The sequence below is a fragment of the Genypterus blacodes genome, unplaced genomic scaffold, assembly GCF_046128005.1.
Source record: "Genypterus blacodes isolate CSIRO-AG114 ecotype Tasmania unplaced genomic scaffold, CSIRO-AGI_Gbla_v1 ptg000067l_1, whole genome shotgun sequence".
NCBI lineage: Eukaryota > Metazoa > Chordata > Actinopteri > Ophidiiformes > Ophidiidae > Genypterus > Genypterus blacodes.
The window spans coordinates 5,806,206-5,821,407 of NW_027466879.1; the positions used below are offsets into that span (position 1 = coordinate 5,806,206).

General features: G+C 43.4%; 2 protein-coding genes across 2 annotated transcripts in view; both read left to right on the forward strand.

The window, feature by feature from the left end:
- Positions 1–3,930, forward strand: part of LOC143004737 (mucin-5AC-like) — a 28,458-nt gene extending 24,528 nt beyond the window's left edge. Inside the window, exons 32-34 of the mRNA XM_076155863.1 lie at positions 320–608; positions 1,977–2,108; positions 3,872–3,930. Of these exons, the coding sequence (XP_076011978.1) occupies positions 320–608; positions 1,977–2,108; positions 3,872–3,930 (480 nt within the window). The remainder of the gene's footprint in view (positions 1–319; positions 609–1,976; positions 2,109–3,871) is intronic.
- A 2,192-nt stretch (positions 3,931–6,122) lies between these two features.
- On the forward strand, positions 6,123–15,202 carry LOC143004743 (intestinal mucin-like protein; the record flags this gene model as incomplete). The annotated part of the gene is made up of 18 exons (XM_076155870.1): positions 6,123–6,294; positions 6,426–6,673; positions 7,485–7,668; positions 7,924–8,179; positions 8,846–9,018; positions 9,801–9,870; positions 10,100–10,227; positions 10,305–10,336; positions 10,428–10,596; positions 11,102–11,206; positions 11,644–11,684; positions 11,964–12,234; positions 12,853–13,316; positions 13,493–13,591; positions 13,763–13,891; positions 14,017–14,056; positions 14,218–14,335; positions 14,812–15,202. Coding segments are annotated over 18 exons (2,904 nt in total), but the record flags the coding sequence as incomplete, so codon positions are not given.

Consider the following 15,202-nt stretch of genomic DNA (forward strand, 5'->3'; position numbering starts at 1 on the left):
GACAGCCTCTACTACAGTTGTTGCTGAAACAACAACAGGCCCACCTGAGGTCACAACAACAGGCCCTGTAAAAAGCACGCCTTCAGTTGGCACGACGACAACTGGTGTTCCAACAACAACCAAAAAGGGAAGTACAACTGGACCCATCGTGACAACCACTGGCCCAGTGACAGCCTCTACTACAGTTGTTGGTGAAACAACAACAGGCCCACCTGAGGTCACCACATCAGGCCCATCTGAGGTCACGACAACAGGCCCTGCAATAACCACACCTTCAGTTGGTACGACTACAACTGGTGTTCGAACAACAACCAAAAAGGGCAGTACAACTGGACCTTCCGTGACAACCACTTCACAAAAACAAACAACTACTGGCCCAGTGACAGCCTCTACTACAGTTGTTGCTGAAACAACAACAGGCCCACCTGAGGTCACAACAACAGGCCCACCCGAGGTCACAACAACAGGCCCTACAATAACCACACCTTCAGTTGGTACGACTACAACTGGTGTTCCAACAACAACCAAAAAGGGCAGTACAACTGGACCTGCCGTGACAACCACTTCACAAAAACAAACAACTACTGGCCCAGTGACAGCCTCTACTACAGTTGTTGCTGAAACAACAACAGGCCCACCTGAGGTCACAACAACAGGCCCTGTAAAAAGCACGCCTTCAGTTGGCACGACGACAACTGGTGTTCCAACAACAACCAAAAAGGGAAGTACAACTGGACCCATCGTGACAACCACTGGCCCAGTGACAGCCTCTACTACAGTTGTTGGTGAAACAACAACAGGCCCACCTGAGGTCACCACATCAGGCCCATCTGAGGTCACAACAACAGGCCCTGCAATAACCACACCTTCAGTTGGTACGACTACAACTGGTGTTCCAACAACAACCAAAAAGGGCAGTACAACTGGACCTTCCGTGACAACCACTTCACAAAAACAAACAACTACTGGCCCAGTGACAGCCTCTACTACAGTTGTTGCTGAAACAACAACAGGCCCACCTGAGGTCACAACAACAGGCCCATTTGAGGTCACAACAACAGGCCCTGCAATAACCACACCTTCAGTTGGTACGACTACAACTGGTGTTTCAACAACAACCAAAAAGGGCAGTACAACTGGCCCCGCCGTGACAACCACTTCACAAAAACAAACAACTACTGGCCCAGTGACAGCCTCTACTACAGTTGTTGCTGAAACAACAACAGGCCCACCTGAGGTCACAACAACAGGCCCATCTGAGGTCACAACAACAGGCCCTGCAATAACCACACCTTCAGTTGGTACGACTACAACTGGTGTTCCAACAACAACCAAAAAGGGCAGTACAACTGGACCTGCCGTGACAACCACGCCACAGAAACAAACAACCACTGGCCCAGTGACAGCCTCGACTACAGTTGTTGGTGAAACAACAACAGGCCCACCTGAGGTCACAACAACAGGCCCTGTAAAAAGCACACCTTCAGTTGGCACGACTACAACTGGTGTTTCAACAACAACCAAAAAGGGAAGTACAACTGGACCCTTCGTGACAACCACTGGCCCAGTGACAGCTTCTACTACAATTGTTCCTGAAACAACAACAGGCCCACCTGAGGTCACCACATCAGGCCCATCTGAGGTCACGACAACAGGCCCTGCAACAACCACACCTTCAGTTGGTACGACTTCAACTGGTGTTCCAACAACGACCAAAAAGGGCAGTACAACTGGACCTGCCGTGACAACCACTTCACAAAAACAAACAACTACTGGCCCAGTGACAGCCTCTACTACAGTTGTTGCTGAAACAACAACAGGCCCACCTGAGGTCACAACAACAGGCCCATTTGAGGTCACAACAACAGGCCCTGCAATAACCACACCTTCAGTTGGTACGACTACAACTGGTGTTCCAACAACAACCAAAAAGGGCAGTACAACTGGTCCCGCCGTGACAACCACTTCACAAAAACAAACAACTACTGGCCCAGTGACAGCCTCTACTACAGTTGTTGCTGAAACAACAACAGGCCCACCTGGGGTCACAACAACAGGCCCATCTGAGGTCACAACAACAGGCCCTGCAATAACCACACCTTCAGTTGGTACGACTACAACTGGAGTTCCAACAACAACCAAAAAGGGCAGTACAACTGGACCCGCCGTGACAACCACGCCACAAAAACAAACAACCACTGGCCCGGTGACAGCCTCGACTACAGTTGTTGGTGAAACAACAACAGGCCCACCTGAGGTCACAACAACAGGCCCTGTAAAAAGCACACCTTCAGTTGGCACGACTACAACTGGTGTTCCAACAACCACCAAAAAGGGCAGCACAACTGGACCCGCCTTGACAACCACGCCACAAAAACAAACAACCACTGGCCCAGTGACAGCCTCGACTACAGTTGTTGGTGAAACAACAACAGGCCCACCTGAGGTCACAACAACAGGCCCTGTAAAAAGCACACCTTCAGTTGGCACGACTACAACTGGTGTTCCAACAACCACCAAAAAGGGCAGCACAACTGGACCCGCCTTGACAACCACGCCACAAAAACAAACAACCACTGGCCCAGTGACAGCCTCGACTACAGTTGTTGGTGAAACAACAACAGGCCCACCTGAGGTCACAACAACAGGCCCTGTAGAAAGCACACCTTCAGTTGGCACGACTACAACTGGTGTTCAAACAACAACAAAAAAGGGAAGTACAACTGGACCCATCGTGACAACCACTGGCCCAGTGACAGCTTCCACTACAGTTGTTCCTGAAACAACAACAGGCCAACCTGAGGTAACCACATCAGGCCCATCTGAGGTCACGACAACAGGCCCTGCAATAACCACACCTTCAGTTGGCACGACTACAACTGGTGTTCCAACAACAACCAAAAAGGGCAGTACAACTGGTCCCGCCGTGACAACCACTTCACAAAAACAAACAACCACTGGCCCAGTGACAGCCTCTACTACAGTTGTTGCTGAAACAACAACAGGCCCATCTGAGGTCACAACAACAGGCCCACCTGAGGTCACAACAACAGGCCCACCTGAGGTCACAACAACAGGCCCTGTAAAAAGCACACCTTCAGTTGGCACGACTACAACTGGTGTTCCAACAACCACCAAAAAGGGCAGTACAACTGGTCCTGCCGTGACAACCACTACACAAAAACAAACAACCACTGGCCCAGTGACAGCCTCCACTACAGTTGTTGCTGAAACAACAACAGGCCCACCTGAGGTCACAACAACAGGCCCTGTAAAAAGCACACCTTCAGTTGGCACGACTACAACTGGTGTACCAACAACAACCAAAAAGGGAAGTACAACTGGACCCATCGTGACAACCACTGGCCCAGTGACAGCCTCTACTACAGTTGTTGGTGAAACAACAACAGGCCCACCTGAGGTCACAACAACAGGGCCTGCAATTACCACACCTTCAGTTGGTACGACTACAACTGGTGTTCCAACAACAACCAAAAAGGGCAGTACAACTGGACCCGTTGTGACAACCACTGGCCCAGTGACAGCTTCTACTACAGTTGTTCCTGAAACAACAACAGGCCCACCTGAGGTCACCACATCAGGCCCATCTGAGGTCACGACAACAGGCCCATCTGAGGTCACAACAACAGGCCCTGCAATAACCACACCTTCAGTTGGTACGACTACAACTGGTGTTCCAACAACAACCAAAAAGGGCAGTACAACTGGTCCTGCCGTGACAACCACGCCACAAAAAGAATCAACCACTGGCCCAGTGACAGCTTCTACTACAGTTGTTGCTGAAACAACAACAGGCCCACCTGAGGTCACAACAGGCCCTGTAAAAACTACACGTTCAACAACTATCAAGGCAACTACATCTGCAGCAACCACCATCATTGGACCAGTAACAGAGACTCTTCCACCTAAGGTCACAACTGGCCCATCCAAGGTCACAACAACAGGCCCTGTAAAAAGCACACCTTCAGTTGGCACGACTACAACTGGTGTTCCAACAACCACCAAAAAGGGCAGTACAACTGGACCCGCCGTGACAACCACGACACAAAAACAAACAACCACTGGCCCAGTGACAGCCTCGACTACAGTTGTTGGTGAAACAACAACAGGCCCACCTGAGGTCACAACAACAGGCCCTGCAATAACCACACCTTCAGTTGGTACGACTACAACTAGTGTTCCAACAACAACAAAAAAGGGAAGTACAACTGGTCCTGCCGTAACAACCACGACACAAAAACAAACAACCACTGGCCCAGTGACAGCCTCCACTACAGTAGTTGCTGAAACAACAACAGGCCCACCTGAGGTCACAACAACAGGTCCTGTTAAAACCACACCTTCAGGTGTTACGTCTACAACTGGTGTTCCAACAACAACCAAAAAGGAAAGTACAACTGGACCCTTTGTGACAACCACGCCACAAAAAAAAACAACCACTGGCCCAGTGACAGCCTCTACTACAGTTGTTGCTGAAACAACAACAGGCCCACCTGAGGTCACAACAACAGGCCCAACTGAGGTAACAACAACAGGCCCTCTAAAAACAACACCTTCAGTTGGTACGACTACAACTGGTGTTCCAACAACAACCAAAAAGGAAATTACAACTCGACCCTTTGAACCAACCACGCCACAAAAAGAAACAACCACTGGCCCAGTGACAGCCTCTACTACAGTTGTTGCTGAAACAACAACAGGACCACCTGAGGTCACAACAGGCCCTGTAAAAACTTCACGTTCCACAACTATTAAGGCAACTACATCTGCAGCAACCACCATCATTGGACCAGTAACAGAGACTCTTCCAGGGAGCACATCTGTGAGCACAACAACATACACAGTAGTTACTGGACAAAAAACTACCATCACTCAACAAACTAGTCCTCAAGTCGTTATTACTACAACATTGCCACCATTTACCACACATGGCTTGTGTTCCTGTCTTGTCAATGGAACTAACTATAATCCAGGTATGTCATTCTTTCTTATTCCAGAGTTTTTTATGCTTTGTTAGATGTAGTAGTTGCCCTTTCCAGCACCCCTCGTTTTTAATTCACTATTTCAGTTTTCTATTTCAGTTCATTTCATTACTTAAATAAAAGTATTTACATTTTCCTACTTAATGTATGCTGTTCTCAACTATTAATATGACTGGAGTTGCAGTTAAATTAGTGTTTTGTTGAGAACTCATTCCTTCAAACAGTTTCAACTATGTATTTGCATTGATTGTATCGTATTCCTATTTACTTGTAATTGTTAGTAGTTAAGATTTGGCATGAAGGAAAATCACAAATTAAGTAAAATTAACACTTTTTGAGATCTTACAGAGATACACATCAGAGATACACATGATGATATTTTGGTGATATATCCCAGCACATACGAATTTTAATGCTGCTATTCTCAAGAAAATGCATCTTCATTTTCATGAGTTGTTAATGTTCATGTGGTTGCTGTCATTTTTCCTGCAAGCCATGCATTACTGTATGTTTGATTTACCTTTATAATATTGCTGTGACTTAATACAGTGTAAGATAAGGTGATCGGGTGAAATTGATCTAATTTATAAAGCTAAATTTAAAAGCAAAATTATTCATTTTACACATCTCTGTAGTATAATTTTCGGTAATGTATATCTGCCACATTCTACCTGAACAAAGAATAGAATAGTATGAACTGTATTGTCTCACATCTGACTATAATTGTTAATAATTAGTTTGTATGAAGTTTTTAAATAGTTTTTACATTTTAATTTCGTTTTTAGTGTTTGACTGTTGATATTATTCCTTTATTTTCACAGGGGACCTGGTCTATAATCGCACTGATGGTTTAGGGTGGTGTTACGTCGCATATTGCAATTTGACTTGTGAAATTGCGCAACAGTCCAATCCATGTGGCACAACAGTGCCACCCACCACTACCAGCACTATTCCTACCACTCCTACCACTCCTACCACAGTGCCATCTACAACTACTCTGGACTGCATCAATGTGAAGCCAACAAGAAAGGTGTGAAATACTACATTTGTTTTTTCAGTAGGATAACATCTTAGTTCTGTTTGTTAAGACTTACTTATTTGTGACTTATCTTCTTTTAGAATGGGGAGTCCTGGGAGGTTAACAACTGCACTGATGCTAAATGCATCAATGGCAAAGTTGTACAGAAAGTGCATGGCTGTGATGAAGTCCAAAAACCGATCTGTGCAAATGGACGCAAACTTGTAAAGGTCTATGATGACAGGGGCTGCTGCTTCCGTTATGAATGTGAATGTGAGTTGACAGATGTAAACCTACATTTGGTTAAATTTACCATTTCTTTCTTGGACATCCACATAATTAATGAACTATAAATTATGGTGGTCGGCATGAATTACTCATACATGGTACTTCTTATCCTACAGGTGTGTGCAGTCACTGGGGAGACTCTCACTATAAGACATTTGATGGAAAATCATATGATTTCAAGGAGAATTGTTCATTCTACCTGGTTAAAGAGATCAATTCTAAACATAACTTGACAATTATATTGACCACCAATGAATGTAGTACCTCAAATGATGCATCCTGTACCAGGTCTCTACTTGTTCTTTACCAAACCTACAAAATTGTCCTGACTCAGGTCAAAACATCAGGAACAACAACCAATGTGGTAAGCATTCCCATTCCCATTCAACTTGTCAAGACAAATTGGGGGTGATTCATTAACAAATATCACAATAACCACACAGGTTCATGCTAAATAAACAGCAAGATCATTCAAGATCATTCCTAAATCTTTCCTTCAAGCACGAGTGTCCCATTAGTAACACATTGTTGTAAGGTGTGTCTAAGGTGAAAGCAAATCAAAATCACGTCAATGAGCTGCTATATATTTAAAAGACACACTTTACTCTGCTTCATTTAGAGTCAAACCTAAATGAACAAATAAGCAAAGGAAACCTAAGTTCGGACCTTTAGAGCTTTACAAGTTATGAGAAGAGCTACAGAATGCTTCACACGCATCCAGACCCCATTGTGAATCCTGGCACATTTCAGAGTTTACAGCTTGAAGAAGAGGCACTGTCCCAGGAGAATAAGTGAGAGATCAAAACTTCCAGTTGAATAAACTTGACATTGATCACTAACACACAAAGCAAAACTGTTGGAAAGATCACCTAATGAAACACATGTTTATTGTTGAGTAGTGCAAATATGTTTGTAACGGCTCTTCAGATACAAAAGTTGAAAAGAGGCTCCAATTAGACTTTTATCTAAATTAATGCAACATTTAAAATCTGGGACTGTTTGTATGAATTACCACTTTGTATGAATTACCCCTATTGTTTACTGCTTTAATGTCAGTATCTTACTTCATTCATGATTTGATTGAATGCTACTGACTTGACCGTTAGTGATGGAGTTAGACATGCTGCTATGTGCTATTCATTGTTTCCCTCGTGTTTTGTTTTGTCCTTATTCAGGTGTTTGTGAATGAAAAACGCATCTATCCTTCCTATCAAAATAAAGCCATTTTCGTCACCGGCACTAATATGGCGATCACTTTGAAGATACTAGATATTGGTGTAAAAGTGGTTTATAGAGGTCCCTCCTTCACTATTGACATTCCTTATTCCATCTTCAATGGTAAAACTGAAGGACAGTGCGGTGAGTTATCAGAACCTTTAATGTGTGAAAGACATTGATATGCATGAGATATCTCTGCTTTTACTGAAGAACATTACTCTGAACGTTGTTTTCTCAAAACAACAAAAAAAAGCATGTCTTCTCCATCCAGCACCTCCACCAGACGGACCACATTCATTAACATGCAAATATCTGTGTCATTTGTAAGCATGTGTAATTAAACTCACTGTCTGGAGTTCAGCTTGCCCATTTCTTATCCTGCTTCTCTCTTCTCAGGTACCTGCGACAACTCCCAGGCCAATGACTGTCGTAAACCCAATGGCCAGGTAGCAGACTGCAAAGACTCTGCAGGCCAATGGAATGTTCCCGACACACCCTGTGAGCCCACACCAACCCCACCAACTACTACTACAAGTCCAGGACCAACCACATCAATTACAACTGGACCAGGAACAAGAGTCACAACCACAGCCCCATTCACTACCACTGTGCCTCCATGTGAGCCTGCCATCTGTGAGATCCTGAGGAGCAGGTGAGAGAACAGCTATGTGCTTTATGTTTTCCCCAACATTGATCGTTGACGTCCGTCTAACTGCCATTAATCAGCAGCATTTCTCAAAAAGTATGAACAATTTTTCATGAAACTTGGTGGGCAGGTTGACCACTTCTGCACTTTTCTCCCCATAACCTTTTAATTATATGTAATACAATTTAAAAAGTCAAAAGCTGGATAGTTTTGTATCTCCTATTTAACTTTGGGTCAACTGACACACATTTCTACATACAGAATGTCTTGACCAAGCAGGACAAACAAATGTATCTTTGCCTTTTGGAACTCATTATGCTATAGTTGACTGCCAAACTTGAGTGGGTATGTCTCATGCTTCAAAAAGTGCTGTGTCGTGTGAATTAATTACCTATTTCCACAATATATTTATCCATTAGTCTGTCTATTGTAACCAAACTTGTATATTTATCTATTTGTCTGTCTATTGTATGCGGTGGACATGTGCACTCACTAGTACAAAAAAAATTAAACATCGATCAACTATTCAAATTCATAAAAGATGAATTTGGGTCACATTTTCTCAGATTTACCAAAATAAATTACATGAATGAGTTATTTTGGCCCTATCAAGGCCATTTTTATGTTCTGATCACTTGCCTTAACCTACTCTTTCTTTTTTGTCCTCTCTAGTGTATTTGCACCATGCTTCTCAGCTGTGTCCCCAGAACCATACATTAAGACCTGCAAGTCGGACATTTGCAATGGTGGCAATAACACCTGCGCCAGCCTGGAAGCATATGCCGCCGAGTGCTCTAATGAAGGAATCTGTCTCGACTGGAGGAACGCCACCAACGGGGAGTGTGGTAAGATTATGGTCAAAGAAACTGTTCAGAACTAAGTGTGTTTAATGTCAAATTATGGAGTATATGAGACTAGAGTGAAACTCTGGACTTTCTCAAACTGTCAGATAATGCTAACAAGGAAGGGCATCAATTATATTAGTTTTCAGTCCTCTTTGTTAAGTTATAGCATTGTTGACACCAAAAGTAATATGTACAAATAATGTACCACAGCAGAACCAGTGTTGGAATACATGAAATAAGGTAATTCATGATAAGCAGCTATAGACTAGACACAGAGATCTGCCCGCCACAGTAGTCGCGTCATGCAACATTGGTACAAAGGTCTATGTGAATGGTGGTTTGTGTCTTTGCATTTGTTTGATGATAAATGAAAAAGACATTGGCTTCTCTGGAGCAGATCTGCATTTACTTCTGACAAAAATTAAAAAAAAAATCTTCCCATCAGAAACCATCAGAATAAGAGAGCATTTATAACTAACACTACAGCTAGAATAAAAACATAAATTCGATATCACTACATATGGTAAATTTTTTAATTTTTGCTCCAGAACGTTTAATAATTAGAAATAACTACATAGGCTTATACATTAAAAAATCTATACATGAAGGGATAGTGATTAAGAACATGCAACCAGAAATTGAGGGAGGATGTGGGAGGTGGTACTGTTGAACTCCTCCTCCTATTGGCGGATTTTGTGTAATTTTAAAGTGTGCATATAAATTACCTGCTTATGTGTGCTCAGCAGTCTTCAAATGTTTAAAAACTGATCTCTATCTTACAGTGCACAAATGTCCAAGCAACAAGGTGTACTTGGCCTGTGGCCCAATTATCGAGCCTACATGCAATGACGGGTAAAACATATTATACACTATCTCTTAATATTATTATTATAAGTAGTAGTAGGAGTAGTAGTAGTAATTGAAGAAGTGGAAGTTGTATGTTAATTCTTGCTTATAATAATACAATGAACAGAAAAAACACTTTTTTATTAAATTCCATAATTACAATACATTTTTACAGTTTTATAGAGATCAGCTGTTTTATGACAAGACAATTGATTTACCACCATTTTTCTATCAGGTACAACAAGGTGTTTGGAAAAGATTCTCAGTCTGACACTACCTCAACCAACACTGGGGAAGGTTGCTTCTGTCCTGAAGGCACCACACTGTTCAACACAGTCCACAAGGAGTGCGTGAAGGAGTGTGGTAAGATGAGATGCTTCGAGAAACTTTGGTTTGGCTTATGAAATGTTTTCATTCACACTTCTTTTTTTAAATTGCAGGTTGTGTTGGACCTGATGGAAGACCCAAACAGGTGAGGACTCCTGCCTTAAACATGCATTCCTGCACAGACTAAGATGAGCTGTGTTTTTATCAACTTTCTGCTGTTCTATTCTTTCTCATAGCCTGGGGAAAAATGGACAAGCGACTGTAAATCCTGCATGTGTGACCCAGATTCCATGAGTATTGAGTGTTCGGCTATTGAGTGCCCTATAACACCTGGTCTCAACTGCAGCAAGCTGGGCGAGAGGCTGGTGACCAAAACAGAGAACTGCTGCCAGAAACAATCCTGTGGTCAGTTACACAATTCTTTGTGGTTGTTTTTAAGAAGAGGCAAAGAGATGGAAAACTTGAAAACTGATGTTCCTGCCAAAGCTCTCACAAATTCACCAGCACGGATTTGAGTTGGATTGAGATAGAAAATCTGTTTACAGTTTAACTTGAAAATACTTGGATGAAAAAAGTGTTACCTTTGCACTGTCCACATATTTCTTTTTCAACTCAGCTAATTCTGGCAGTCAGCATCACATGCATTCCTTTTTTTAAATAACTTTTTTCAGGAGACCTGTAGTAATACATCTGGAACAATCACTTCAGTCTTCAATGTGTCTTAGCATGCAAATTTGTACCTTTCATTGGTGAAGTTTTAGTCACTTCTAGCAGTCTCATTCAGAGGAGAGCAGACCACTAGCTCTGTTTACTAGTCCTCTGCTATATTCTGGCAACAAATGTCAATCGCAAAATAACAATAATCACATCCAAATATTGAGAATCCTCTGCTCCTTTTTCCCCCGAACAGAATGTGACGTAAACCTGTGTCCCATGGTAATCCCCACCTGTCAAGCTGGGTTTGAGCTCAATGTCACCAAGGAGACTGATGACTGTTGCACAACATATGAGTGTGGTAGGTGAATCTAGCACCAATATCAACTAAACTCAATCTGCTGAAGTTAAATAATTTGGTATTTAAGGAAACTTAAAGAAATGTAATTAATGTAAATCATTTTTCTCTTACAAGTTCCACCATGACTGAAACATTTGAGAATACGATATATATATTCTCAAACATTCTTAATTCATCCATCATTTTGAACTGCAGCATTTGGGCAATTTTGAAGTGTACATTTCATTAGGGAACATGCTATTTTAGGGCAGGAAGGAAAATCGGAATATGGAGAAGTGGGATCTTTTGGGCCTGATTGCATCATCAATGCTTCTCTCTAAATATACAGGTCTTGAATTGACTATGATTAAGTGTCACATTAATTACAGTAGACGTATAGATTAATTATCTAGCTTAGATGTTAACTTGTGTTACTCTCCTCTCTTTTGTTTCTGCAGTTCCTAAAGGTGTATGTGTCTACGACATGACTGAGTACCCGGTAGGAACACAGAACACAGTCGACAACCTTGTCTCACTAGCCCACTGCAATTACAATCTAAATTATAAATTGCACCAGTGAATTCTGCCAAACATGATGACTTGACTGATTGTTGGACATTAGTTGGAGACCTTTTTTTTTTTTAATCAAAAAAATCGAAGTATGAATTGAAATTCCCAACAAAATGTCTAACAATCATAACAAGCTTACACTATAATGAAACTCACTGCTCAAATCAAGCCCTTTTAACTGAACTCTTATGTTCATTTCTTTTCTTAGCCTGGTTCTAAGATACCAACACCAGAACTACCACCAGAACCACCTATAGAATCACCAGTAACACCAACTCAACCATCAGGAACAACAACTACAGGACCATCTGGCACAGGGGCTCCTTTAGGAACAACAACTACCAGACCGTCTGGCCCAGGGGCTCCATCAGGAACAACAACTGCCAAGCCGTCTGGCCCAGGGGTACCATCAGGAACAACAACTGCAGGACCGTCTGGCCCAGGGGCTCCATCAGGAACAACAACTACAGGACCGTCAGGCCCAGGGGCTCCATCAGGAACAACAACTACAGGACCGTCTGGCCCAGGGGCTCCATCAGGAACAACAACTACAGGACCGTCTGGCCCAGGGGCTCCATCAGGAACAACAACTGCAGGACCGTCTGGCCCAGGGGCTCCATCAGGAACAACAACTACAGGACCGTCTGGCCCAGGGGCTCCATCAGGAACAACAACTGCAGGACCTTCTGGCCCAGGGGCTCCATCAGGAACAACAACTGCAGGACCGTCTGGCCCAGAGGTACCATCAGGAACAACTACAGGACCGTCTGGCCCAGGGGTTCCATCAGGAACAACAACTACAGGACCGTCTGGCCCAGGGGCTCCATCAGGAACAACAACTGCAGGACCGTCTGGCCCAGGGGCTCCATCAGGAACAACAACTACAGGACCGTCTGGCCCAGGGGCTCCATCAGGAACAACAACTACAGGACCGTCTGGCCCAGGGGCTCCATCAGGAACAACAACTACAGGACCGTCTGGCCCAGGGGCTCCATCAGGAACAACAACTACAGGACCGTCTGGCCCAGGGGCTCCATCAGGAACAACAACTACAGGACCGTCTGGCCCAGGGGCTCCATCGGGAACAACAACTGCAGGACCGTCTGGCCCAGGGGCTCCATCAGGAACAACAACTACAGGACTGTCTGGCCCAGGGGCTCCATCAGGAACAACAACTACAGGACCGTCTGGCCCAGGGGCTCCATCAGGAACAACAACTACAGGACCATCTGGCCCAGGGGCTCCATCAGGAACAACAACTGCAGGGGTACCATCAGGAACAACAACTGCAGGACCGTCTGGCCCAGGGGTACCATCAGGAACAACAACTGCAGGATCGCCTGGCCCAGGGGGACCATCAGGAACAACAACTCCAGGGGGGGCATCAGCGCCAACAACTTCAGGACGACCTGGCATAGATCAAACACCACCATCCACCAGCACCCCACCATTCAACCCTGGACCTTGTCAGGAGTGCTACTGTGGCCCCAAAATGGATCCTGTTACCAAGCTCAACATCATTCAATGCAAACCCATTGTCTGCCAAACAAAGTGCAGCAAGGTACGTCTACTCACAGTACAGACTGCCTAACACGGTCTTTTCAGTCACAGCATTTATAACTCACACTTGCCTTACCTTTTGCAGTGCATCTATGTAAAGGTGGCTTGTAAATCAAGTGTGAATCATGTTGATTAAAGTTTGTAGTTGTGTTAATGTTTTCCATCTCTATTTTCCAGGGTCATGAATATCAGGCTATGGCTGGCAAGTGCTGTGGAAAGTGTGTTAAGAAAAGCTGTATTTTCACCACACCAGACAACACAACTGAAGTCATTGAGGTCAGTTGATGATTCTTGATCATTGTCAAGTAGAAAAATGTTCAAATTTAAAGAAAATTACTGTACACAGGCTGAACACACCAAACAAAAGCTACCAAACAATGGATTATCATTGTTTTAACAGCAATTATGTTGAATAATACAGAGCTTCTCTTTTGCCTTTTGGTACAGGTTAATGGTACATATGTTCCTCCTGGTAACAAGTGTGTGAAATACACCTGTGAGAAGATTGGTGATCAGTTTGTCACCAAGGAGACCCAGCACACTTGTCCTCCCTTTGACCCCCTGGACTGTGAACCTGTGAGTGTCTTTCATTATTAACACTAATTATTCAATGATTCACCCTGCAGTCTTGCTTGCCTTGCTTGGTGTTTTCATCGGTCATGTTTTTACAAAAGCGGTAAAATGTGCTTGTCTTCATTCAGGGAACTGAGACAACTGACTCTGATGGATGCTGCAAGACATGTAAGCTTAACATCATGGCATCTCTCAAATAAGTGCAGTATCAGTGTAAATTACTCTCACATTCACTATCGTAGATGTGTTTAAACGATACTACTGAAATCTATTTGGCAAAGCTTTGTGGTCATTGGATAGAGAGACTAACCCCAAGCTATATGTTCCAGGCAAGCCAAAGAAAATATGTGAGATCAAGAGTAAGGACACGGTCATTGAGGTGAACGGCTGCAAGAGCCTGCCTGTCAACATCACATTCTGCGCTGGACAGTGTGGAAGCTCATCCATGTGAGTCCATGTTATACCTGTGTGAATGCCAGTAAAACAGACTGAAAAACTAAAATCTAATGAATGTTTAATAGTCTTGGTCTATTTGTCTATATAATGGCTGATGGCTAACAGACGGAACATAATGAAGTCCAATTCAAATCAATTGAAGTGAAATATTACACAGGAAGCTGTGTACAGCACAGACAACGGGACTTTTTTTGTCTTGAAGATGTTTTGCCATCCAAACTTTTTAAATTTGAGGCTGACAAAAAACACAAGTTTGTGCATCTCATGTAATTCATTTTGTCTTTTTTATATTTTTTTTATTTGAGTCATACTATATATGCACTTAAAGACAAGTCTGCAACAAAGCAGTACATACTGGGTGTCATTTATATTTATGTCATGTTCACCTCCATAATGGTCTTGTTGGTAGTGAACCTTTGCAAGTGCAGGATAAGGAAAGCTAATTCTGCTTTGTGTTTTCTGTGCAGTTACTCTGCAGAGTCCAACTCAATGATGCACCAGTGTGAGTGTTGCCAAGAGACCAAGACCAGCCAGAAACAGGTTGAGCTCCGCTGTGCCGACGGCAGCAAGAATCTTTCCATGTACATCGTCGTTGAGGCCTGCAGTTGCAACAAAGCAAAGTGTGTTGAGCAGGCAGCAGGCAGCACAAAGGGGCGCCGCAGAAGACGCTGAGCAGAAGAAGATGAATACTGCATCTCACTGGACTGAACCCTTGCAGACATAATGCAAACATTATATAGATCCAGTTATGCATGTCAGGTTTCTATTATTTATATCCCAACATGTTGCCTGATTCTTGGGCAACTCTTTTGAAGAGTCACAAGATATGACTGTGATGTAAACATTATATAGTTAAAT